This window comes from Spermophilus citellus (genome assembly GCF_964194105.1).
Source record: "Spermophilus citellus genome assembly, chromosome: 3".
Lineage (NCBI taxonomy): Eukaryota > Metazoa > Chordata > Mammalia > Rodentia > Sciuridae > Spermophilus > Spermophilus citellus.
The window spans coordinates 129,476,470-129,500,808 of record NC_138184.1 but is presented as its reverse complement, the minus strand read 5'-3'; the positions used below and the strand labels follow the sequence as shown (position 1 = coordinate 129,500,808).

General features: G+C 36.8%; 1 protein-coding gene across 1 annotated transcript in view; it reads left to right on the top strand.

The window, feature by feature from the left end:
* HECW1 (HECT, C2 and WW domain containing E3 ubiquitin protein ligase 1) overlaps positions 1-24,339 on the top strand; it is a 344,889-nt gene that overhangs the window by 240,597 nt on the left and 79,953 nt on the right. Inside the window, exons 13-16 of the mRNA XM_081288274.1 lie at positions 1,933-2,072; positions 4,241-4,362; positions 6,598-6,783; positions 21,973-22,107. Of these exons, the coding sequence (XP_081144400.1) occupies positions 1,933-2,072; positions 4,241-4,362; positions 6,598-6,783; positions 21,973-22,107 (583 nt within the window). The remainder of the gene's footprint in view (positions 1-1,932; positions 2,073-4,240; positions 4,363-6,597; positions 6,784-21,972; positions 22,108-24,339) is intronic.

Sequence of the window (24,339 nt, the reverse complement as noted above, 5' to 3'; positions counted from 1 at the left end):
TCCTTCTAACACTGACTTTCAGTGTTGCCACCTCCAGCTACCTGGTCACAATAGTCTCCTTCCTCCTCTTCAATCCCCATATCCAGTGAAGCCACAAATCCTATTGAGACTAACTACAAAATTATTATGAATTCTGCTAAATATGTCTTCCTTCTTCCATCCCTGCCTTGAGGAGAAGTAAATATGGGTCCTAGTCATGTTACTTTAATTGACTGAGAGGCATTAAATAAAACAGAAGTAGTATGGGGAAAGGAAGGAGGCTACTTTAAGGGTTGAGGCATGTAGAGTGGAGCAGATAGGAAATAAATAACTGGGCATCTGCTTAAAAGATAACATGAAGCAGACATAGCAGGCTATCAAGGGCAGGGAGGTGTAGAAAATTTCTGAGAATTCTGCTGGAAGATAGAGCCTATCTTGAGATCCCTGAAATATGTGGGTATTTCCCCTCACCCCAGCAGCATGACCTACCATTCCTGCCTGAGGTGGCCTTTGGCATCTCCATCCCAGACTGTTGCGGTAGCTCTCAGACTACTCTGCCTGACTTCAGGCTCCTCTCCTGCACCCATTCTCTACACCAGTGTTGGCTGATCATTCTAAGCATACATCTGGCCCTGTGTCTCTTTTTCAGTTGCTACTTAGGATCAAGAGCAATGGTGTTCAAAGCTAACCCCTAGAACATCAGCATCAGGACCACCTGGGCACTAGGTGAAATGCAAATTCTTAGGTCCTACCCCAGATCTACCAAATCATAGACTCTGGGGATAAGGCCCAGAAACCTGTGTTTTAACAAGTCCTACAAGGTATTCTGATGTTCCTCAGGTTAGGAGGCCTATGACCCAAACTGCTGCTGGGGCATCCTTCAGATGATCCCTGCCTTCCTCTCTGTTGGTCTCTTCTCACCAACAGGTGCCCATGCATCCTGATGCCACCCCTAAGTTTTCCAGAGCTCTCCCAGGGGACCCTGCTTTCACACATGTTGCTTTCCCTTCTGAAAATGTTTCTGCTCAATAAGCTCCCCCATAAATTCATACTCCAGCTTTTACCTACCTTAGGATCTCCTTGTGTGTTCCCACATGTCTCTAACATGACCTGGACTGACTTTCACATTGCTAGAGTTGTGTTTTACATGCCATTCCCTGCTTTGCTGCATCTCAACTGTATGTTCCAAGGACAAAGTCATATTCTAATCCTCTCTGATCTGAAAGCTCAGAACAAAACATGCACGTGGTCAGAGGGCTGATAAATATGTATTACCTGAGAAAGTGACTGACTGGTCAGCCAACTGACTCAATCCCCAACTTAGGAAGAAGAATGAGGCTTTAAATAAGCAGCAAATATTCATTTGTCTGCCAGGATGCTTTTAAACTATATTATTATATTTTACAATATTTCCGTGACCTCTACCCAGTCATATCAAGTAGCTGTCCAATAGTAGTTTTTCACCATACCTCATGGGTTAGACATGGGTCCTAGGGTAAAGAGAGCAATAGAATGGGCAAAAGACCAAGGTAAAGGAGAAAGAGGTATGGTGCAACAATTATTCCTTTTTGTAGACCTATTAAAGTAATGTGGTAATAATTCCATACCTTAGTTGTAACATTTTAATTTGTTTCCCATACCCTTATTTAAGACTAAGCCTGATTTTGTTTAATGCAGTACACAGGCTATTTTGCATGGTTAGTTATTTTTTTATTGTTGTTGATTATTGAAAGTCACCATATTTGAAATTCATCCTAGCTTTCAAAAAAAAAAAGTCAAATAATCTAGACATACTTCTCTTGCTAATTGTTTTGTCTATCTTTTGGGAATTTTAAGCCTTCCTTTTCTGACTTTCAAGATAATTCTTTACAGATTCTTGTCTGATTCAGAGCACTGGCCTCCCACAAGGAGAAAAAAAAAGTTAATTTCATCTTTCCATTTTCTAATGCAAAGGTATCAAAATATTCAGCGGACCATTGCAACAGAAAGATCTGAAGAGGATTCTGGCAGCCAAAGCTGTGATCAAGTCCCAGCCGGAGGAGGTGGAGGTGGAGGGAGTGACTCAGAGGCTGAATCTCCCCAATCAAGCTTAGGTATTGGAAATGGGGGGTCCCCATACACTAGTGGGGGCATCCAACAGCTGTGTGACAGAAGTGTACAAGTCCTTCACCATACCTCATGGGTTAGACATGGGTCCTAGGGTAAAGAGAGCAACAGAATGGGCAAAAGACCAAGGTAGAAGAGAAAGAGGTATGGTGCAAACAGGGTAAAGCAGACAATGGAGCTTCCCCCCCAGGAAACTTAGGAGATACAGATCCACAGTGAAGAGAATACCACCAACATGGCTGGTGAGATACGAAAGCACATGGATTCAGGGGATGGAGTTAAGTTTGCCACAATATTTGTGTACCAAGGCAGCTTTTGTGGTGGCTTAATCCTTTGTTGTTAAATAAATATATCTGTTGGTGTCCTAAGGGTTTTCCACATACAAATAAAACATGCTATAAAAATTCACACTCTATTTCAAATGAGCCATGTGACAACACTAGGAGCAATTACTTTGCATTTAGAAGAAAATTCAGTTCTCCCCTGGGAAGAACTTGGGCAGAAAGAGGTTTTCTAGCAGGTTTCTGGTTATGTATACCATGCAAGAGTATTTTTTTTAAATCTACTACAGTATGCATTCACTCAGGGTCCAGTTTTCCTGATTTTTATTCTTCAAATTGAGTTCTACTCAGACAAGGATATTCAAAAACCATGAGACTGGCTTCCACTTTTTATACCCACAACAATATAAGATTACCACAGTGGCATCTTAAGTAATTCACTTTCTCTTTGAAATGAGTTAAATGATGGCAATTTTCTTCACCAAAAGAAGGCTCAGAGAGAGTCTCACCAAGCAGACATTGTGATTCCCATCCTGCCAGCTCTCCACCATCAACAGCAACATGGATATTGGACATTTTCATGTGATCTCCTAAATGCACATACAGTTTCAGCAACCATTTTAATTGCTTCCATTCTATTCAATTCTCTAGACATACTTACCAAACTGACTAGTGTGAGTTTTTCTGTTATTAATTTCATTGTTTGGCCTTCTGAGAGAGACATGGTACACTGATCCAGTAATTAGAAACATGAAGAAAAAAGAAAGAGGACATTGATTTCTGAGTTTGGCATTGGATCACTTGGCATTTACTGTGTAACAAACCATCCACAGATTTAGTGGTTTACACTCACAACCACACATTCATCTAGCAGTTCTGTGGGTTGTCAATGTGAGCCAAGCTCAGCTGGGTGGGTCCTCAGGATGCTGCTGGGCTCACACAGATAAATGTCTTGGATCAAATGTTGTATTGGCTGTGGGCTGGCTGGTGGGAGAGGACCTCAGATGGGTGATTTGTCTCTATTCCCCATCATTTATCTCTTAGCAGGCTAGTTCAAGTTGTTCTCTTAGTGGTAGCAGGGATATGAGACACACAGAACTTTCTGAAACTCTGACGTGTCACTTCTGCTACAATCTACTAAGTGAAGCAAGGTACAAGGCCAACACCAATCCAATTTAATAAGGATTATTGCTACAAAGTCCCTTTGCAGAGGGGTATGGATACAAGGAGGGGGACCCTTTTTGCAGAATCTATCATAACTATGGTTTTCAACTTGTAATGAAAATAAGAAAAAAAATCATCAGGATAAATGGGAGGAGATGTTAGAAGATTTGTGCCTACCTTAAATGATGGAGGAATGCTACTAGGAAATAATGATTCTTAACTGGCTTACAGAAAGTGATACAAATTGAGCATCCCTAATCCCCAAATCCAAAATCTGATATGCTCCAAAAAAATAAAACCTTTTGAGCACCAACATGATACCACAAATGGAAAATTCCACACCATGAAACACAGATTCATGCACAAAATTATTAAAAATATTGTATAAAATTAACTTCAGCCTCGGTGTATACAGTGTGGATGAAACTTAAAGGAATTTCATGTGTAGACGTGGGTCCCATCCCCAAGACATCTCATTAAGAATCTGCAAATATTCTGAACCTGGAAAAAAATTTGAAACACTCTGTTTCCAAGCATTTCTGTAAGGGATGCTTTACCGGTATGACACCTGGTCATATTGCTATTCAAAACAAGTTCTGCTGTGCAGGTAGAGATCTGTGTGCTACTGCTGTGGGAAAAAAAAAAAAAGAACCAGGTTTGAAACTACTTTTTTCCAAATGTATTCTGTTGATTTGCTTCACTTTTTCCAGATCAGAGGAGAGAAGGGTCACTTTCTCCAGTTAACTCACAAAAAATCACCTTGCTGCTGCAGTCCCCAGCCGTCAAGTTCATCACCAACCCAGAATTCTTCACTGTGCTGCATGCCAATTATGTGAGTGTTCCAAGAGCAGAGGAGGCCTGGCCTGGCTCCATCAAGACCCCAAACAAACTTTGTAAAGTCATTTGATAGATCTAAAAGACTAGAATTTTGCACCATACAAGGAGGGGGAAAAACCCAATATATTCTTTTCACTGTGAGTCTCCCAATAAGTAAAAAGCCTGGATTTGGAAATACTGTTGTTTCTTTAGTTTTTTTGTTAGGCTCATGTCAGTGAAAGTACTTTGAAAACAAATACTCATTTTTATTATTGTTAAAACTTTAAAAGAACATGAAATGAATAGATCCCCTTCATTATGAGCCATTTAATGCAATCATTTTCACTGAAGAAATTTTAAAATAGATTTTTTTTCCTAGATGTAGAAAACATCCTTTGGATGCAGTTTTTCAAATATCAGGCTAATATTGAACTGGATGTGATTTTATTATGCACTTTTTTTTCATTGCATTTTTAGAGGGTATTTTCAAAAGAACAATGGCACAATATCACTCTATTTGTTAATTTCCCATTTAACAACACTGCAAATCAGGCACAGTTTAGGTGCTGGAATCGCAAAGACAGATTAAGGTGACACATAAGAACTAGGTGTCTTTTAGGGGATGATGACATCCACAGTAATTGGCTTAACAAAACAGGGCAGGGCCAAACTGAAAGAAGACAAAGTTCCCTGGGAGCTCAAAGAAGCAGAAGGAGACAGGTACATTGAATCTGGAAGGTAGAAAGTGGGTAGGAAGAAATCCAGGCAGAGGGACAATGTGTTCTCTATTAGTATGTTTGGGACAGCTATAAAGGTTCCAGAGTGTCCCAAGTGAGAGAGGCTACAGACAGGGAGAGAGAGCTGGAGAATCATCAGCAGACTCCTGGTAAGCCATGCAAAGGATCCTGGATCTACTTCAGTGGGCAACAGGAACCCACGGTGCTCTTAGGCACTGGGGCTGCATAACCACACAGTTGATGAAGCATTCTCTCTGGCAACAGAGCACAGGGAAAGACTGAGGGGCCAAGACCAGAGGCCAATTCAACTGCTCAAGGGAGAGATGATGGAGGCCCAACCTAAGGAAGTGGCTGGGAGCATGGCAAGGAATAACTGCCTTCAAAGAGATTTCTCAGGGAATCAATTGACTTTGGGTCCCCTGTGGTTGTGGGTGGAATGAAGATGAGGAATTAAGAAAGACTGAGCCAGGTGTGGTGGCATACACCTGTAATTCCAGCGGCTCGGGAGGCTGAGGCAAGAAGATTGCCAGTTTAAAGCCAGCCTCAGCAAAAGTGAGGCGCTAGGGATACAAAATAGGGCTGGGGATGTGGCTCAGTGATTGAGTACTCCTGAGTTCAATCTCCAGTATCCACACCCCCCCCCAAAAAAAGACTAGTTTCAAAACAGCAGTTTCCACTTTGGGTGCCTGAATTTAAATGATAATGATTCCATAAGGCAAGAGCCATAATTTGATGAGGTCATGTCAGTTCTGGCTTGGGAAAAGGGGGACCACTGGTTGGATACAGAGCAGATTCCCAGTGCTACAGTGGAGAGACACAAATGGAGAATAAGTATGGCAGATACTGATGCCCTGACACTCAGGGCTGGGCACAAGGTGAGTTTCAACTCACCTTGTTGGTGGGTCAGCCTCTCTGGTTTCACAGAGTCTGTTCTTTTACTGCACACACATAAGCACGCGCGTGCACACACACACACACACACACACACACACACACACACACACCAGCCCTATGTTCCATAAAATTGTCATTTGGCATATTTAGAAATTCCTAAAACATTCTTTGTTTCCTCTCATCCTCTGATCTCTACACACACAAAGTTTTACATAGGATTCGAAGGATTGAGACACTTCTGTAGTCCAGCCTGAAATCCCCACAGATCCTAAATTACTACCCTTTGTTAGATAAGAAGAAAGGCAGACTTGTACTGTCAGAGAAGGGATATGAGGGGACAGGAGTGAAGCTCAGAGAGGTAGAAGAAGGTGTGAGGGAGCTTTACATGACTGTCCAACGCTGCCAAGAGTTGGGTAGAATTAGAATGATATATGTGTGTTAATAATCAATGCACGATTACTTCTTAGGCAAGATCTCTTTTTCTGAGGCCTCTATCTCAAGCTCACTATAAATTGCTGTGTAGCAATCACATTACGTCATGTTTAAATGCTCAAAGTGTACTCAGTCTGTTTTTCCAAATTTCCCACTCTCGACTCCAATCCGCCCTGAACCTGTCTCAGAGTGCCTACCGAGTCTTCACCAGTAGCACCTGCTTAAAGCACATGATTCTGAAAGTCCGAAGAGATGCTCGCAATTTTGAACGCTACCAGCACAACCGGGACTTGGTGAATTTCATCAACATGTTCGCAGACACTCGGCTGGAACTGCCCCGAGGCTGGGAGATCAAAACAGACCAGCAGGGGAAGGTGAGTGTGATGAATGCGTGAGGCTTTCGTGGAATGCTCTGATTCACCAAGAAAAGGACTGGTGAGAATGAGGAGGAGGGTTGTCGGGAAGAAGGTTTTTGTGCCTCAGAGATACATTTGGCCGTCAGGAGGAAAGGGGGTGATAACTATCCACATCAGGGTTTCTCAAGCTCAGCACTATTTTGGAGGGTAGTTGGGCAGAGGCAACTTCTTGTGCATAATGAGATGTTAGCCAGCATCTCTAGCCTCTGCCCACCAGATACCAATGGAACACTTCCTAAGTGGTGACATTGTGGTGTGTCCCCTGAGCAGTGAAGATCATGCTTGGTTGAGAACTACTGTCTACATCTTTATAAATTTGTATTTGGGGAATGGAAAACCAGATTCTCTCCAGTGGCAGATTATTGTGTTCCCTTCTTAGACAGCTAACTCTCAGTAGATAGCATTACTGTTTAAATGGGGAATGACATTATTACATTCCTTGTGATTTCCCTAATAAATCTTCAATTCTCCTTAAAATCTCCTACCAAACAGGAATGGGGTGAACTGGGCCTGTGCCAGGTTTCTGGCCTGCATTTTGGTTCTATGTGATCTTAATCCAAATGCTTTGGAAATCTAGCTGAGTCTGCCAGAGTAAGAATATTTTCTCTTAATCATCTTGATGTATATATAGAACAGGCCAAGCAACTTACCAAAGACCTGTTCCCGCAAAAACTTTTATGAACTTCGCTAAATAAAATCCCTCCTTTGATGATCTCTGAGTGGGAAGCCGCACTGGAGAGTTCCTTGCCTCCTTGTGTACCTACAAAGCCATAGTTCCCCAAAAGGACCCTGTAGGTCATCTTTGTCCCCTTGGAGCCACAGATCCTGCTCCTACAAGCCCATAAGCATGCCTGAGAGCCAGAACACTCTACAGCATGCGGGCGAAGAATGTGCCACTAATGCAAGTCCCATCCTGTGCATTATGGGATGTTTAGCAGCATCTTTGGGCCAAATCTCTGGGCCCTTCTGAAGCCAGGAGTGTGTTGCATGAGTGGTTAGGGATATGCCTTATATAGTATAGTAAAGCCACCATAGTTAGAATGTACTGCCTGGGACCTTTTTAGTTAGTGGCTGTGATCTCCACTGGGAAAAAAATGACAGGAATTTATATTATGACAGCTTGCAGATATGCCTTAGGGTGGGAAATAAAGCCTGAGCCAGAGTAGAAAATAAAGGAGCATCTTATCAGAGCCAGGCACACCTATTGCTCAGTAGTCTTCAGCAGCCACATTTACACATATTGCTTGACCAAGATGCCAAGAAAACACCACTATGAATCAGTGGACCAAAAGGCAGTGTTTATCATGCAAAAGCACACACTTATGTAAACAACTTGCTCAGCCTTGGATTTCTATGGCTGCAGCTTTTGCACAGGGACAGGGAGGCCCCCAAATGCAATAAGGCTCTGGCTCTCCATCTTACACACAGCAGATGACACGGTCACCTGCAGGTCATCATACTGAGAGAGGGCACAGTGGCTGAGATACACACCAAAATTTTATTCTATTTGCATAATTTTAGCTTGAATGCATATTAAAGAGTTTCTGGCAAGACAGTTTTCTCCTAAAATTCTGTTTTGTGAAATAAAATATCATATGCAGAAAAGAAAAAAATCCAAATTTGAAATGAGAAGATTGTGTTTTACTTTCCATTTAATACAAACACTGTATGACCACACACACACACACACACACACACACACATTTTCACCAATTGTTTATTGATTTAAAACACACTCATAAGTGGCAGAAAGAATTTCCAAGGCATAACATGTACTGAACTGGAGTTTTAGTCCCATATTTGAAATGTACTATCACAGTTTATTTATGGTGGTCAGACAAGAGGATAGGGAGGAAAAATGGGTATAGTCCTGTGAAAGAGGACTGGTCCAACTCATCCCAAACAAATCACCCTAGGCAAGTCACTCCACTTTTATGAGCCTTTTTTTGTTTTGTTTTTTTTGCTTTTCATAAATAGCAATAATAATGCCTCTTTGGCCTTCATGATTTTATAAACAGAGGCAAAGAATAAATAAATTAATGTGGGAATTCACCATGGCAGGTGGGCAGTATCTGCCACTCGTCCTCTGAATGCTGTAGCAAAGGTCCACTGTGGGGGAAAAAAGAAACATAGGGGAAAGAGACCCCCTCATTGCCAAAGTCCATTAATGATGAGAATTGATTGAGAAAAACATTTTTGGAACACAGCCTACAAGCTCAACCCTCTAACTTGGAAAGAATGTATTGTACGGGAGACTAAGAGTTAGGAACACAATTCAACAAAAAACGAAATGATATAGCTCACTGTAAAAGGAGCCATCTTCACCACTGGCCAAACGAGGGTCCACAGTACCAACATCACCTTCTTGTCCCTACCCTGACCAGTCTGCTTCTTGCTTTATCTATATATTCAGAGATAACAACCTTCACTTTTATTATGCATCCTGGCGGGAAGCAGAAGGGCTGGAGAAAGCTGTTGGGAATGTTTGAATGTAGAGTCATCCCCCAAAGGAAGCTAGAAAGAGCTCCGAGCCGAGCCATGACACTTCAGAAGGACTGCAGCAAAGACAAAAATGCCAACTATCTCCTTTGTCATTGGGAGAAAGGAGGACACAGCCTCCTGCCCAAGTTCTATGAAGACTGCCTGTGGACCTCACAGATGGCCTCAGGTCTAAGCAGAAGGGGACAATTACCCTCAAGGGAGGGTGTGGGGCTTTGGGCCCCAAGGGGTACTGTCTGGTGGCAGGCATGGGCCTGAGGTAGCCTCCACTATGAAATAGATAACAGGACAAGAAGGAGCCTGTGAAGAGCTGCTTCCACCATGTGAAGGAAACAAAAAGCAGAAAACAAGATGAGAAGCAGCAGACCAAAGAAAGTGGGCTAAAAAATAAACACTGTTGAATTTTAGGGAAAACCAAACTAACAACTTGGGGGTAAAACAGAGCAGAAATGACGCTAAGGGAAATCAAGTCACTTAACAGAGCATGCGAATGTGGAAACAGCACCCAAAGCAGAAGGAACCACACCTTCCCATGGTCCTTAACCCATACACCCCACTAGATACTTTGCATTGTCCTCTTCATTGTCTATTTACTTTTTTTCTTTTTTGCGGGGGTGGGGGGAACCAGAGATTGAAATCTGGGACACTCAACCACTGAGTCACATCCCCAGCCCTATTTAGAGACAGGGTCTCACTGAGTTGCTTAGAGCCTCACTTTTGGTGAGGCTGGCATTGAACTTGTGATCCTTCTGCCTCAGCCTCCCAAGCTGCTGGGATTACAAGCGTGTGCCAACATGCCCAGCACTCACTGTCTATTTCTTCTGGCTTGATTTTAAGCTCCTCGAAGGCAGGAATCAGTTTTGCTCACTGATGAAACTCCAAGAACCTCTTACCTTAGTTTTGGATGAATGACTTACAGAGGTTCCTGAAGAAGAAACCAGAATATAATAAGTACAGCAACAGTAACTGAATAGTAAATATTAACATTGATTAAATTAAACATGTAAATATTAAATAAGTATTTAAATAAAATTTCACTAGACTATAATAAATTATTCAAGTGGGCAGATTAATTCATGGATTTACAGTAAAAATAGTTACATATACTGCATAAAGAGGTAAAATCACTATCTGTCAATAAAATATTTTTCAAACAAAACAAATTAGTTAAAATAAATTCTCTATCTGTATATGCTCTGGAATGTCTTTAAATAGACGTTTCCTAAAAATCTTGTCAAAACATACCCATCATAATATAAAAGTTACCTAGAAAAGAGTCAAATTCAGACAATTTCAAGTTTCCCATCCAAAAACTAAACTGTAGAAATCCACAGAGCAACCACTGCAAGATATTCCTAAGAAAAGGTTGCAGCCCAGTCATCCTATTATTTGGTCATTTATGTATGAAGACAACAGAAAACCAATCTCGTGTGCAATATCAGAGCTGAACCTATTCTCTCACCGATCCTGATCAAATGCCAAAGCCATTCTCCAGATGGATCATTTACGAAGCAAAACAAGAAATTTTTTAAAAAATGGGAAAATCATAATAGAAAAAGGACTCATGGTGAGCATTCAAGTTAATCTAATACAGAAATGTAAATTATGACTGTTACAAGGCTTTAAAATATACCAGAAACCTGAGTAAAATATGGGAAAAGATGCATAATTAAATTGGAAGAGTGTATTCTAACTATCTGGATCAACATTCCCAGACTGGAATAAAACGATGAGGAAGTGACAAGAGAGCGACCCTAAGGAAGGAAGGAAAGTTGTGCTAAAGTTGTGCTAAACTCCAAGCAGGTGCAAGGAGGGTCAAATTGGGTAATTTACAAAACAAAGGTTAAATCCAGTTATTTGACAAACTTAACAGGCAACTATGTGTACCATGTAAAACAAGGTCTTTCTCTTCCAAATTCCTACAAAAGTTAAAATCAAACAAAATATAGTCTGTGTAGCAAAACACACACACACAAAAAAAAAAGTGTCCACAAAGAAAATGTAAATAATAAAAATAAGATAACAAAAGTAAAGCCAAACATAGGACTTATGCTAATAGGTAGGTATAGGGTAAAAGTCACATACCAGAAGGAAAATGCTTTCAGATTTGGTATCAAACAGATTCAACTTATAAAAAAGACATACCTAAGTAATGATTCAGGAAGTTTAAAAATAAAAGAATAAATATTAACATGGAGTGAAAACAATAACAGAAGAATAATTGGTGGTATATTCATATATTAAGGAGAGTTCAAATCTATAATCATTAAATGTGATCAGTGAAAGATTTAATATTAATCAGTGACAAAGTTAAAATAAATAAACAATGATCATATAACTTCTAAGTCAAACACCACTATTATTACTATTATTTTACTTGTTCTAATTAGTTATACATGCCAATAGAATGCATTTTGATACATCATACATAAATGGGGTATAATTTCTCATCTTTCTGGTTGGACATGATGTAGAGTTACATAGGTTGTATAATTATATATGCACCTAGGGTAATAATGTCCAATTCATTCTACTATTATTACTATCCCTGGACCCCCTCCACTCCCTTCACTACCTTCTGTCTAACCCAAAGTACCTCTATTCTCCCCACACCTTATTATAAATTAGCAACTGAATATCAGAGAAAACACTGGGCCTTTAGATATTTGGGACTGATTTATTTCACTTAGCATGATAGTCTCCAGTTCCATCCATTTACCAGAAAATGTCATCATTCCATTCTTCTTTAAGGCTGAGTAATATTCAATTGTGTATATATACCACAGTTTCTCTACCTGTTCATCTGTTGAAGGTACCTAGGTTGGTTCCATAGTTTAGCAATTGTGAATTGAGCTCTATAAACATTGATGTGGCTGTGTCACTGTAGTATGCTGATTTTAAGTCCTTTGGGTATAAACTGAGGAGTGGAATAACTGTGTCAAATGGTAATTCCATTCCAAGTTTTCTGAGGAATCTCCATACTGCTTTCCATAGTGGTTGGACCAATTTACAGTCCCACAAGCAATGTATGAGTGTATCTTTTATCCCACATCCTTGCCAACACTTATTGTTCCTTATATCATTGATAATTGCCATTCTGACTGGAATGAGATGGAATCTCAGTGTAGTTTGATTTGCATTTCTCTAATTTGCATTGCTCTAATTGAGATGTTGTAACTTTTTTCACATATTTGTAGATCAACTTTACTTCTGTGAAGTATCTGTGAAGTTCCTTAGCCGGTTTATAGATTAGGTTATTTGTTTTTTGTTTTGGGGTTTTTTTTTTGGTGTTGTTTTTTTGAGTTCTTTATATATCCTGGAGATTAATGTTGTGTCTGAGGTGCCTGTAGTAAAGATTTTCTCCCATTCTGTAGGCTCTCTCTTCACATTATTGATTGTTTCCTTTGCTGTAAAGAAGCTTTTTAGTTTTAATCCATTCCATTTATTGATTCTTGATTTTACTTTGAGCACTTCAGGAGTCTTATTAGGGAAATCAATACCTAAGCTGACATGGTGGAGATTTGGGCCCACTTTTTCTTCTACTAGGCACAGAATCTCTGTTCTAGTGCCTAAATCCTTGTTCCACTTTGAGTTGAGGTTTTTTCAGGTTGAGAGATAGGGGTTTAATTTCAGTTTGCTACATATGGATTTCCAGTTTTTCCAGCACCATTTGTTGAAGAGGATATCTTTTTCTATAATGTATATTTTTCGCACCTTTGTTTAGTATGAGATAAGTGCATTTATTTGGATGTGTCTCTGTGTCTTCTATTCTGTATCATTGGTCTACATATCTGTTTTGGTGACAATATTATGCCATTTTTTTGTGCCAATACCATGCCATTTGACTCTGTAGTACAATTTGAGGTATGGTATAGTGATGCCTCCTGCTTCACTTTTCTTGCTAAGGATTACTTTGGCTATTCTGAGTCTCTTATTTTTCCAAATGAATTTCATGATTACTTTTTCTATTTCAATGAAGAATGTCATTGGGATTTTAATGGGAATTACATTAAATCTGTATAATGTTTTTGGTTACAATGGCCATTTTGACAATGTTAATTCTGCCTACCCAAGAACAAGGGAGATCTTTCCATCTTCTAAGGCCTTTTTCAATTTCTTTCTTTAGTGTCCTATAGTTTTCTTTGTAGAGGTCTTTCACCTCTTTTGTTATATTGATTCCTAATTTTTTTTGAGGCTATTGTGAATGGGATAGTTTTCCTAATTTCTTTTTTGGTGGATTCATCACTGATATATAGGAATGCATTTGACTTATGAGTGTTAATTTTATATCCTGTTACTTTATTGAATTCATTTATTAGTTCTAGAAGTTTTCTGGTGGAATTTTTTGGATCTTCTAAATATAGAATCATGTCATTAGCAAATAGTGATAGTTTGAGTTCTTCTTTTCCTATTTGTATCCCTTTAATTTCTTTATTCTCTAATTGCTCTGGCTCGAGTTTCAAGGATGATGTTGAAGAGAAGTGGTAAAAGAGGGCATCTTTGTCTTGTTTCAGTTCTTAGAGGGAATGTTTTCAGTTTTTCTCCATTTAGAATGATATTGGCCTTGGGCTTAGCATAGATAGCTTTTATAATGTTGAGATATGTTCCTGTTATCCCTAGTTTTTCTAGTGTTTTGAACACGAAGGGGTGCTGTATTTTGTCAGAAGCTTTTTCTGCATCTGTTGAGATGATCATATGATTCTTGTCTCTAAGTCTTTGATGTGATGAATTACATTTATTGATTTGCATATGTTGCAACAACCTTGCATCCCTGGGATGAACCCCACTTGATCATCGTGCACTATCTTTTAATATGTCTTTGTATGCAATTTTCTAGAATTTTATTGAAAATTTTTGCATCTATGTTCATCAGGAATATTGGTCTGAAGTTTTCCTTCCTTGATGTGTTCTTGTTTGGTTTTAGTATCAGGGTGATACTAGCTTCATAGGATGAGTTTGGAAGGGTTCCCTCCTTTTCTATTCCATGGGTAACTTGAGAAGTATTGATGTTAATTCTTCTTTGAAGGTCTTGTACAACTCACTGAGAATCTCTCTGGTCCTGGGGTTTTCTTAGTTGGTAGGCTCTTGATGGCATCTTCTATTTCATTGCTTGAAATTGATCTGTTTTAATTGTATATATCCTTCTGATTCAGTTTGGGTAGGCCATGTGTATCTAGAAATTTGTCAGTGTCTTCAAGATTTTATATTTTATTGGATTATAAATTTTTAAAATGGTCTCTGATTATCTTCCATATTTCAGCAGTGTCTGTTGTGTTATTTCTTTTTTCATCACAAATTTTAGTAATTTGAGTTTTCTTTCTCTCTTCATTAGCAGGACTAAGGGTTTATCAATTTTATTCATTTTTTCAAAGAAATAACTTTGTTTTGTCAATTTTTTCAATCGTTTCTTTTGTTTCAATATCATGGATTTAAGCTGATTTTGATTCTTTCCTGTCTTCTACTACTTTTGGTATTGATTTGTTCTTTTTCTAGGGCTTTGATATGTAATGATAGGTTATTTACTCATTGACTTTCTATTCTTTTAATGAATGAGCTCAATGCAATGAACTTTCCTCTTAGAACTGCATTCATAGTATCCCAATGATTTTGATATATTGTATTGGTGTTCTCATTTACCTCTAAGTATTTTTTTATCTCTTCCCTGATTTCTTCTGCTATTCATTCATAATTCAATAGATATTAATTAGTCTTCAGGTGTTAGAGTAGCTTCTGCTTTTTATTCTATCATTGATTTCTAATTTCACTCCACTATGATCTGATACAATGCAGGGTATTTTCTCTATCCTTTTGTATTTGCTAAGAATTGCTTTGTGGCATAAGATATGGTCTAGATATGGTCTAGATAAGGATCCTTGTGCTGCTGAGAAGAAAGTATATTCACTCATTGATGGATGAGCAAATATTTAGTTCTATATTTAGTTTTATAGTTTCTTTGTTTAGTTTTTATTTGAAAGATCTATCCAGTAGTGAAAGTGGTATGTTAAAATCATCCAGTATTATTGTGTTGTGGTCTATTTGATTCTTGAAATTGTTTGATGTACGTAGATGCTCCATATTTTGGGGCATAAATATTTATAATTGTTATGTCTTGTTATACATCAACAAGACAGTATTAAATGTCCTTCTTTGTCCCTTCTGATTAACTTTGGCTTAAAGTCCAATTTATGTTAGGATAGAAACTTCTGCTTGTTTACATGATCCACGTGAGTGATATGTTTTTTTCCCATCCTTTCACCTTCAGTCTGTGGAGGTCTTCAACTATGAGGTGAATCTCTTGGAGACAGATATTGTTGAGTCTTGTTGTTTTAGTCCAATTTGCTAGTCTATGTCTTTTGATTGATGAGTTTAAACCATTAACATTCAAGGTTATTATTGAGATATGATTTGTATTCCAGTCATTTTGGTTTACTTCTAGCTTTTAATTTGAATTTGTTTCTCCTTTGATTCACTATTCCTTTAGTGTTCTTTCTCCCTTTGCTGATTTTTACTTCTTTCTTTCTATTTCATCTTCATGGAATATTTTTTTGAGAATATTCTGTAGAACAGGCTTTCTAATTATGAATTCTTTTAATGTTTGTTTATCAAGGAATGTTTTTATTTCATCTTCAAATCTGAAGCTTATTTTTTTGTGTGTGTGGTTCTGGGAATCAAACCCAGGGCCTTACGCATGCAAGACAAGCACTCTACCAACTGAACTATATCCCCAGCTCTGAAACTTAATTTTTATGGATATAGGATGCTTGGTTGTCATCCATTTTCTTTCAGTGCTTGATATATGTTATTCCAGGACCTCCTAGCTTTGAGGGTCTGGGTTGAGAAATCAGCTGAGATTCAAATTGGTTTACACTACCATATTATTATTAAATAAAGAGAAATATAAAAAGAAATTAAAAGGATGCATAGTAAAATGTGTTTGACATTTCTGTTTTAAAAATGAAACATAATTCATCTTTTGTTAAATATAGAGCTTATGTGAATGAATAAGCAAAACATGTTATATACATACAATGGAATACTATCAGCCTTCAAAAGGAGTGAAATTCTGACATGCGCTACAACGTGTATGAATCTTGAAAACACTATGTTAAGTGAAATAAGTCAAACACACAAGAATAACTATTATACAATTACACTCATATCAGGTACCTAGAATAGTCAAATTCATCAAGACAGAGAGAAAAAAACAGAGGTTACCAGAGGGTTGGAGGAAAGAAGGAGAAATTATTGTTTAATGGATACATGTTTCAGTTTGGGAAGATAAAAAAAAATTCTAGAAATGGATGTTGGTGATTGTTGCAAAACTATGAGAATTTACGTAATGCCACTGAACTGTATGTACACAATCTATACATTAACTATACAGAAATATAATCTCCACAATAAAACAGTTTTTAAAAAAGAGCTTATAATTTCTTTTCAAGATCCTATGGAACATTTATTTTTAAAAAATAACATTTTATACCTAAAATAAAACAAAAGGTGGCATTTCATAGCAGTAAAGCTAAATTTTAAACACAACCACAAAAATATAAAGTTGCCTACTGAGGATTCAAAACAATGCTCTAGATGACTATTGGGTTTAAGATAAAATAAAAACTTAAAAGCCATTGAGAGAAGTAGGGATTTAGCTCAGTGGTAAAGCACTTGCCTAGCATGTGCAAGGGCCCAAGTTCAAACCCCAGTACTTCAAAGAAAAAAAAGAATTTTTAGAAATCACTGACAATAAATATCAGCAATACTTAATAAAACATAAGATACAGAAAGGCTATATTCAAAGCTTTTGTTTTTACTTAAAGAAGTAACAAGAAAAGTAATTAAAGTAGAAAATTATTTCAAAAATTATTTGAAAATAATGAATTAAAATCTGGTATGAATTAGAAAATACTATAAGAAATAATGTTTGTGAAAGAAAAATCAGTCTAAGAAAAATGTTAAATAAAACCAAGAAATGAAAAGTATGATGTTACAGATTCAGGACAATTTTAAAGAATAAAAATAAAAATATATACATATATAAATGTTTGAGATCAATGTTAGAAAACCTGGAAGAAATGGGTAACTTTTCAAAGATATAGTATGTAAGTGATTTTTAAAAACAACTCTTGGGAAATGTAAAAAATTGAATAAATGTGTAGTGATGAAATAAGTAACAAACACATCAACAAGTTACTTCTCCAGTCTCAGATATCTTTATGATCTATTCCAGATATAGGAAAAAAAGTGAAAGCTGTACATTTCATCTTACGAAGCTATCATAATTTTGCTAATAAAACCAAACAAAAAGCAACAGCCATTGGCACAACCTCAGGTACATCCATGCCATGATCTTAAATTAAAAAAAAAAAAAGACTGAATGCAACAACTTGGGGAAATCTTAAGGAATGTTAAGGAATTGTGCTGGAGTGAAAAAAGCCAATCTCAGAGGATTACATATTATATGATTCCATTTATATAATATTCTTGGAATGATAAAATCACAGAAATGAAGAACAGATTAGTAGTTGGCTGGGTCAGGAGTGAGAAGGGGATGAATATAATTACAAAAGGAAAATGTGAAGGATCCGTGTATTAATGAAACTTCTGTATCTTGAATGTGGAAGTGGATACATGAATTTGCACAGGTGATAAAATTGAATAGAACTAAATACACACAATTACACATAAAAGTAGGGAACTTGGGAATTTTAAAAAAACTATGGGCAAAACTCACTTGACTTCTAAAAAACACTTATTTAAAAATGAAATGTTTGGAATTGGTGATGTGCTCAATGGTGGAATGAATGTTTAACACTCAGGACCCTGTATTTGATCCCTACCACTAAAAAAAGAAATGTTAAATTAGACATGTATTTAAAGAATGACCCACCACAATTAAATAGATTTTTCTCCCAAAGATGTAAGGGACATTTACTATTAGCAAACCTGTGATCACTAAAATCTTTTTAAAAAATTTTTTTAGTTATAGATAGACACAATACCTTTATTTTATTTATTTATTTATTTTTATGTGGTGCTGAGGCTTGAACTCTGTGCCCCACATGTGCTGACAAGCACTCTACCACTGAGCCACAAAGCCAGCCCCTATCACTAGTATCTTAACCAATAGTTTATAAGGTGTTGAAGAATTTCAGTTGACAATTTTAAGAAATGTTAAACAGTACTTAATAAAAATCAAATACATATTTATGTATTTTTTAATTTAAAATTTTTTAGTTATATATGGACACAATACATTTATTTTATTTATTTATCTTTATGTAGTGCTGAGGATGGAACCCAGTGCCTCACACATGCCAGGCGAGCACTCTACCACTGAGACACAATCCCAGCCCTCATATTTATATTTTAAAAATAAAAAAGCATTTGAATAAAAAGGCAATTCCAAAATATGAGATGTTATCACCAATATTACAAGAAAAGAGTTAAAAATTTAAAAGTCCTTTTGAAGGAGACAAAATTATCATTTGCAAATGAAAATCAAAGAGGATGTACTTAAAACATGGGATGTAGAAGTTTATGGGGCTTAGTAAAAAGGTCATCCTACTATGAATGTGTGTTACTCAGCTTTGTATTACTGTGACAAAATACCTGAAATGATCAATTTATAAGTAGGAAAGATGTATTTTGACTCACAGTTTCAGAAGTGTCACCTATGGTCACTTGACCCTGTTGCTTTGGGCCAGTGGCAGCACATCACGACATGAATGCGTGGAAGAGAAGGCCCATTGACCTCATGGTAACCAGAAAACAAGAAGACAGACCAGAAGAGACTGAGGTCTCAATATCCCCTTCAAGGTCATCTCCCTAATAATCTAACTTTCTTCCACTAATCTCTACTTCCTAAAGGTTTACCACCACCCAACAGCACTATCAACTGTGAACCAAACTTTCAACACACAGGCCTCTGGGGAACATTTAAAGATGCAAAATTTAATAGAATGCGTATGTGTTTTCATGGTCTAATAAAGACTTTCTTAAAACAATGGACGTCATCATATTTTGCAATTGGACCTTCATTGTTTTCCCTCCTCTTATTTAACATTGTTTTGGAAGTTCTCACCAACACTACAAAAAAGGAGATAAAAATTAAGAAGCCCTTGTAAAGGAGTCAGAGTCATCATTATTTGCAAGTGAAAATCAAAGGAATATACTTGAAAAGTAGCTTACTTGATAGCAGCAATTAATATTAAGCAAAATTGACACAATGACTATATAAAAAAATGAGTTTTCACCAAAAATTTTTGGCTTTGGGAGATTCTAAACAAAAATCTCAATTGAACTACTTTGGAACTTAATAAAATTAATATCAGTTCATCTGGAAAAATTTAAATAATAAGACAGGAATACTTTAAAAATCTTGAAAAAGAGGAAGAGGAAGCTTACCCTACAGACATTGGTTGGAATAATGTGATGCCAGTGAAAAATTCACAGATCATTGGAACAGAAAAAAAATATTCCTGAAACAGTAGTATTAAAAAAACTTATATGTAGTGAAATAATAGGGAATAGATGATTTGGGAAAATGGGCTCTTTGAGAAAATAATAAAATTAAAATCTCACATAATACCAAATAAGTTTAAGAAAGATGAAAGATTTGATATTAACAATTAATTCAAATTTTTAAAAAGCAAGAATAATGCATTTAAACATTTACCTCTCCTCCAGAGGAGCAATGATTTACATACTTTAATGCATGGGAATATAGAAATTTTTGTGTATTAGAAAACAAAGCAAATGTGAAAGCTAAGTGTAACTAAGCACACATTTAAATAAATAAGAAAACTTTAACATCCCATTACCAAGAGCAAAAAGGGAACAGACATATCAGACTCTCTCTAATGAAGTTGACCAAAATATATGTGTGAAACATTTTTTTCTATCAATTCCATAGTAAATTCTAATTCATTATTATTTACCATTTAACTTTCTTAAGAGTTCTTTCAAAATTACTCAGCATTTGTGAGAATACTATAAAAACATGATAAATGTACTATGGTAAGAGGATATATCTGTACTGCTATCACAAAGATAGCTTTTTATTATAGATCAATAATTTTAAATACTTTTCTAACTTTTAGCTCAATAATCAATTTAATTTTAAAGAAACTTCTTTAATTTATAAACATCTGTGTATTTACTTAAATAATAAAGTCTACTTTTAATAGTTATTAATTTAGCTTTTACTTGTATGTTTAAATTTTTATGTTATCTAAACATGTTGATATGCTTGGGGCTTTTTCAACTCACATTTTTGTCCTTTTCAAATTCTTTACTTGTATTTTTGACAATCACTACCATCACTTTTTAAAAAATCACCCCAATAGTGATTTTATTTAGTTACTTTATAAAATGTTGCAGGGGTCATAATTGTTAACAGCTTTCTCAAACTGGTTAACTGGTGCACTTTGCATCAGTGTTTTATATAACATTACATTCTTCCCCATATTTTTATTGGTGCATTTAGTTGTACATAATGGTGAGATTTGTTGTTACACATTCATACATGCACACAATATAACAATATAATTTGGCCAATATTATTCCCAGTCTTTCTTAGGCTAATGGTTTTGTTAAGCTTTCCAATTAGACATGTAGCCTTCTCCAAATCTGTATGAGATGCTATCTTGGCAAATTTTATTGCAAGTTACAAATATTGATATATAACATTAGAAGAGTTGTTATTTACTTTTGTCCTGGGGTGGAGAATTTTTTTTAATCTTCATAACAAAACAACTTCCTGGATAAGTTTTTATAGAACTCTTTAAGAGGCTATTTATAATGACAGCTAACACTTGATATTTATAACTTCATACTTGCCAGATGACTTTCTAAATTTATGTAAAATTTCTTTGCCTACTTTTGTTAGGTGATATCCAAAAATATCTATAATTAGCATTGATTGAGGTCAGGTAAGGTTCATCTATCTTCACCAAACACTATGTCTTGTTCAAAAGAGAGTAATTCAGAGATGGTCCTATAGAACAAAAGATGTCTTTTTTAAAAAATTTAATAACTATCTCTTTTAAGAGAGGCAATTTTTAAAGAATAACTTTTACCATATATAGGAACATATACAGGTATCATATATACCACAAGGATTTAGGAACAAGAGTGTTGAAGCATTATTTTAAAAGTTTTTTTTAAAAGTCAAATATCCAGTTACTGAAATTAATTATTAATTGTTATACATCCATTGCACTTACTACCATAAACTCATTAAAATTCTGTGTTAGAAGGATATTTAATAACTTAGGAAAATGATCATGAAATAATAATTGAAAAAATTCTTATAACAAAATTGTACCTTCAGTTGTGGAGAAAATATATAGAGATTTGCATATGTGCACGGGAAAAGACTAGGGGGAAATCACCAAAATAATTCAGTGATTATTTTTAGGTTGTGACATTAGGGATGATTTGGGTTATCTTCATTCAAGTAATGAGCAAATGCATAATGCTCCTGTCCCCATCTAGCTAGATGAGTTTGGAGTAGACTTTTTAAAATGTAGTGGCGGGAGTGGGGGACAGGAATAAGCATGATTCCTGAGCCCTGTAACTTTTCCTTATCTTACCAACTCCAATTGGCCTGCTCTCACAGTATGCTTTGCTTCACCTGTCTGTCTGCAGTCTTTTTTTGTGGACCACAACAGTCGAGCTACCACTTTCATTGACCCCCGAATCCCTCTTCAGAATGGTCGTCTTCCCAATCATCTGACTCATCGACAGCACCTCCAGAGGCTCCGAAGTTACAGCGCTGGAGAGGTAATGAACCCCATATCACCAGCACCACCCCAGTCCTACTGCACACCATTCACAGTCTCTAATCTGGTGAGGCCAGAACTATTTCTTAGTGACCAGGATCTATGGTTATCTGCTCCATGGAAATGAAGTCATGTGTATACTATGCTCTAGAAAAATGAATGACCACTGTGGTGGACCCACTTATCTCTCTACATTTGTCTTCAGTTTGCCTTCCTTCTGCCTTCCTATTTGTGCAAATCACCACTACTAAAAATTGATGTAGTTTAAGGAAACTGAAAATGCAGTAAGGAGATCCCACATTTCTGCCTGTAGCTGCCCCTGCTGAGGCCTGCCAATCACCTGTGAATAGTGAGGAGACTATGGAATTGCTATGCAGTGTATGACTGGCTTTAAACGTCTACCTCCATACCTCCATTTAAGATCCTGGAGAAGACTGCAGGAAAATGTATACATTGACTAAAAATTGGGGGAAAATTAGTAGGCCCCAAGAATACTCTATTCCCATCCTACCATAGCTGTCCCCTGGTTTTATATCTTCTGTCACTAGCTATAGTTACCTTTGGCTGGACCATGAAGGGCTATCATCTCTCTCTCTCTCCCTTTCATTGCCTTTCTGACTTAGTCTCTATATCCCCTATCCCTCCCTTTCCCCTGTACTTAAGGCAAAAACTCAAAATATAGCTCTTTTATACTTCCAATCAGTTCCTGATAGTATTATGAGCAAATCACTTTTTTTAATCCCCCCCCCAAAATCTGAGCCCTCTTTTCACAGAAACCACCAGGATCTCAGAAGATAGGGGATCTGAGAACAATTTCCCATAAAATAGCTTGTAGAATTGGATTACAATGAAGTGGGGGAAAGGGGTGTAGGGAAGAAAGGAATATGTATTTCTTCCCCACAGAAAGTGTTTCCAGAGAGGGCCGCAGTGCTGTCTCAGAAAAAACTGGGAAGATTGCAATCTGCCTGGCAGCCATTCCCTCCAGATAGCAAACCTAAATCTCAAGGGAGGAAGGAGCCTGGCATTGCTGTATGGAACTGATGATTTACTACTTTCTCAGGAGTAGTCCTCTGTGTAGTCTGAGAGATGTAACTGTTTTCACACAAGAGCACGTACGACTTAATCCGAAATGGGTGACAAAATAAATTTTTCTTTCATGGGTTCACCTTAGGTGCTATTGTTTTAAAATCCTGCTGAAGCATGTTATATATTTCCTTCTGTATATACATGTGAATGTGGCCATGCCAAGAGGAGTATTACACATCCCTGAGCATTGCATGGGTACCAGGCCCCTCTAGGTGAAGATGTTTTTATAGACTAGAGAAAGCAATGCCCCAGTGTCTCAACACATCATGCATACTTCCCCTCCACACTGGCACTTTTATACACTTCAGAAAGAAACTGTGTTTTAGTCATCTTGTACTTCAGAAAGTACTTCTAGAAATTATACAAGAATAAATTCTAAATTCCGCATCAATTCAAAATATGCTATTTTACTTTATTTAAAATGTCCAAGTTCCTTAATATCATTGAGGAAATTTCAGTATTAATATAACTATAAGTTATAAGGAAGCTACGCACCAGAGACATATTTATTGCCAATAAAACAAAAATATCAATTACCTAATGCAAATATCAATTACCTAATTAATAAAATTCATACACCTTTGAAGATATAGATCTCTTCCAATTATAAGAAATTCACCTGAAAACATAAATATTAAAAAATTTTCTAATAAAAAGAACAAGATTGAGACCAGGGGTACAACTTGCATTACCTGTTAAATAGCCCAAATATAGTTTATTTAATATCAAAATTCACAGCAAAGTGCCATCTGCATCAGTCAAGAACTAGCTGAAAGACTAATGCATGGCAATGAGAGAATGTGAATGTGCATCAGCCATCTGTGTACTTCCTAATGTATCCACTCCCAAAATTGGATGTACTGATTCTGTACATCCAATTTTCAACCTAATCCTACCCTCTGCCCTGCTCTTTCTTCAGGTAGCTTCAAACTGGCACACAGGAAACTAAAAAAATAACAGGGAGAGGTTGTGTTTTAATCATCTTTTTCACCAATGTGACTAGAAGATCTGAACAGAACAATTTTAGGGGAGGAAAAGTTTTTTTGAGGGATTACAGTTTCAGAGTCCTTAGTCCATAAACAGTTAGCTTCATTCCTTGGGACTTGAGATGAGGCAGAACATCAAGGCAGAAGAGTGTGGTGGTGGG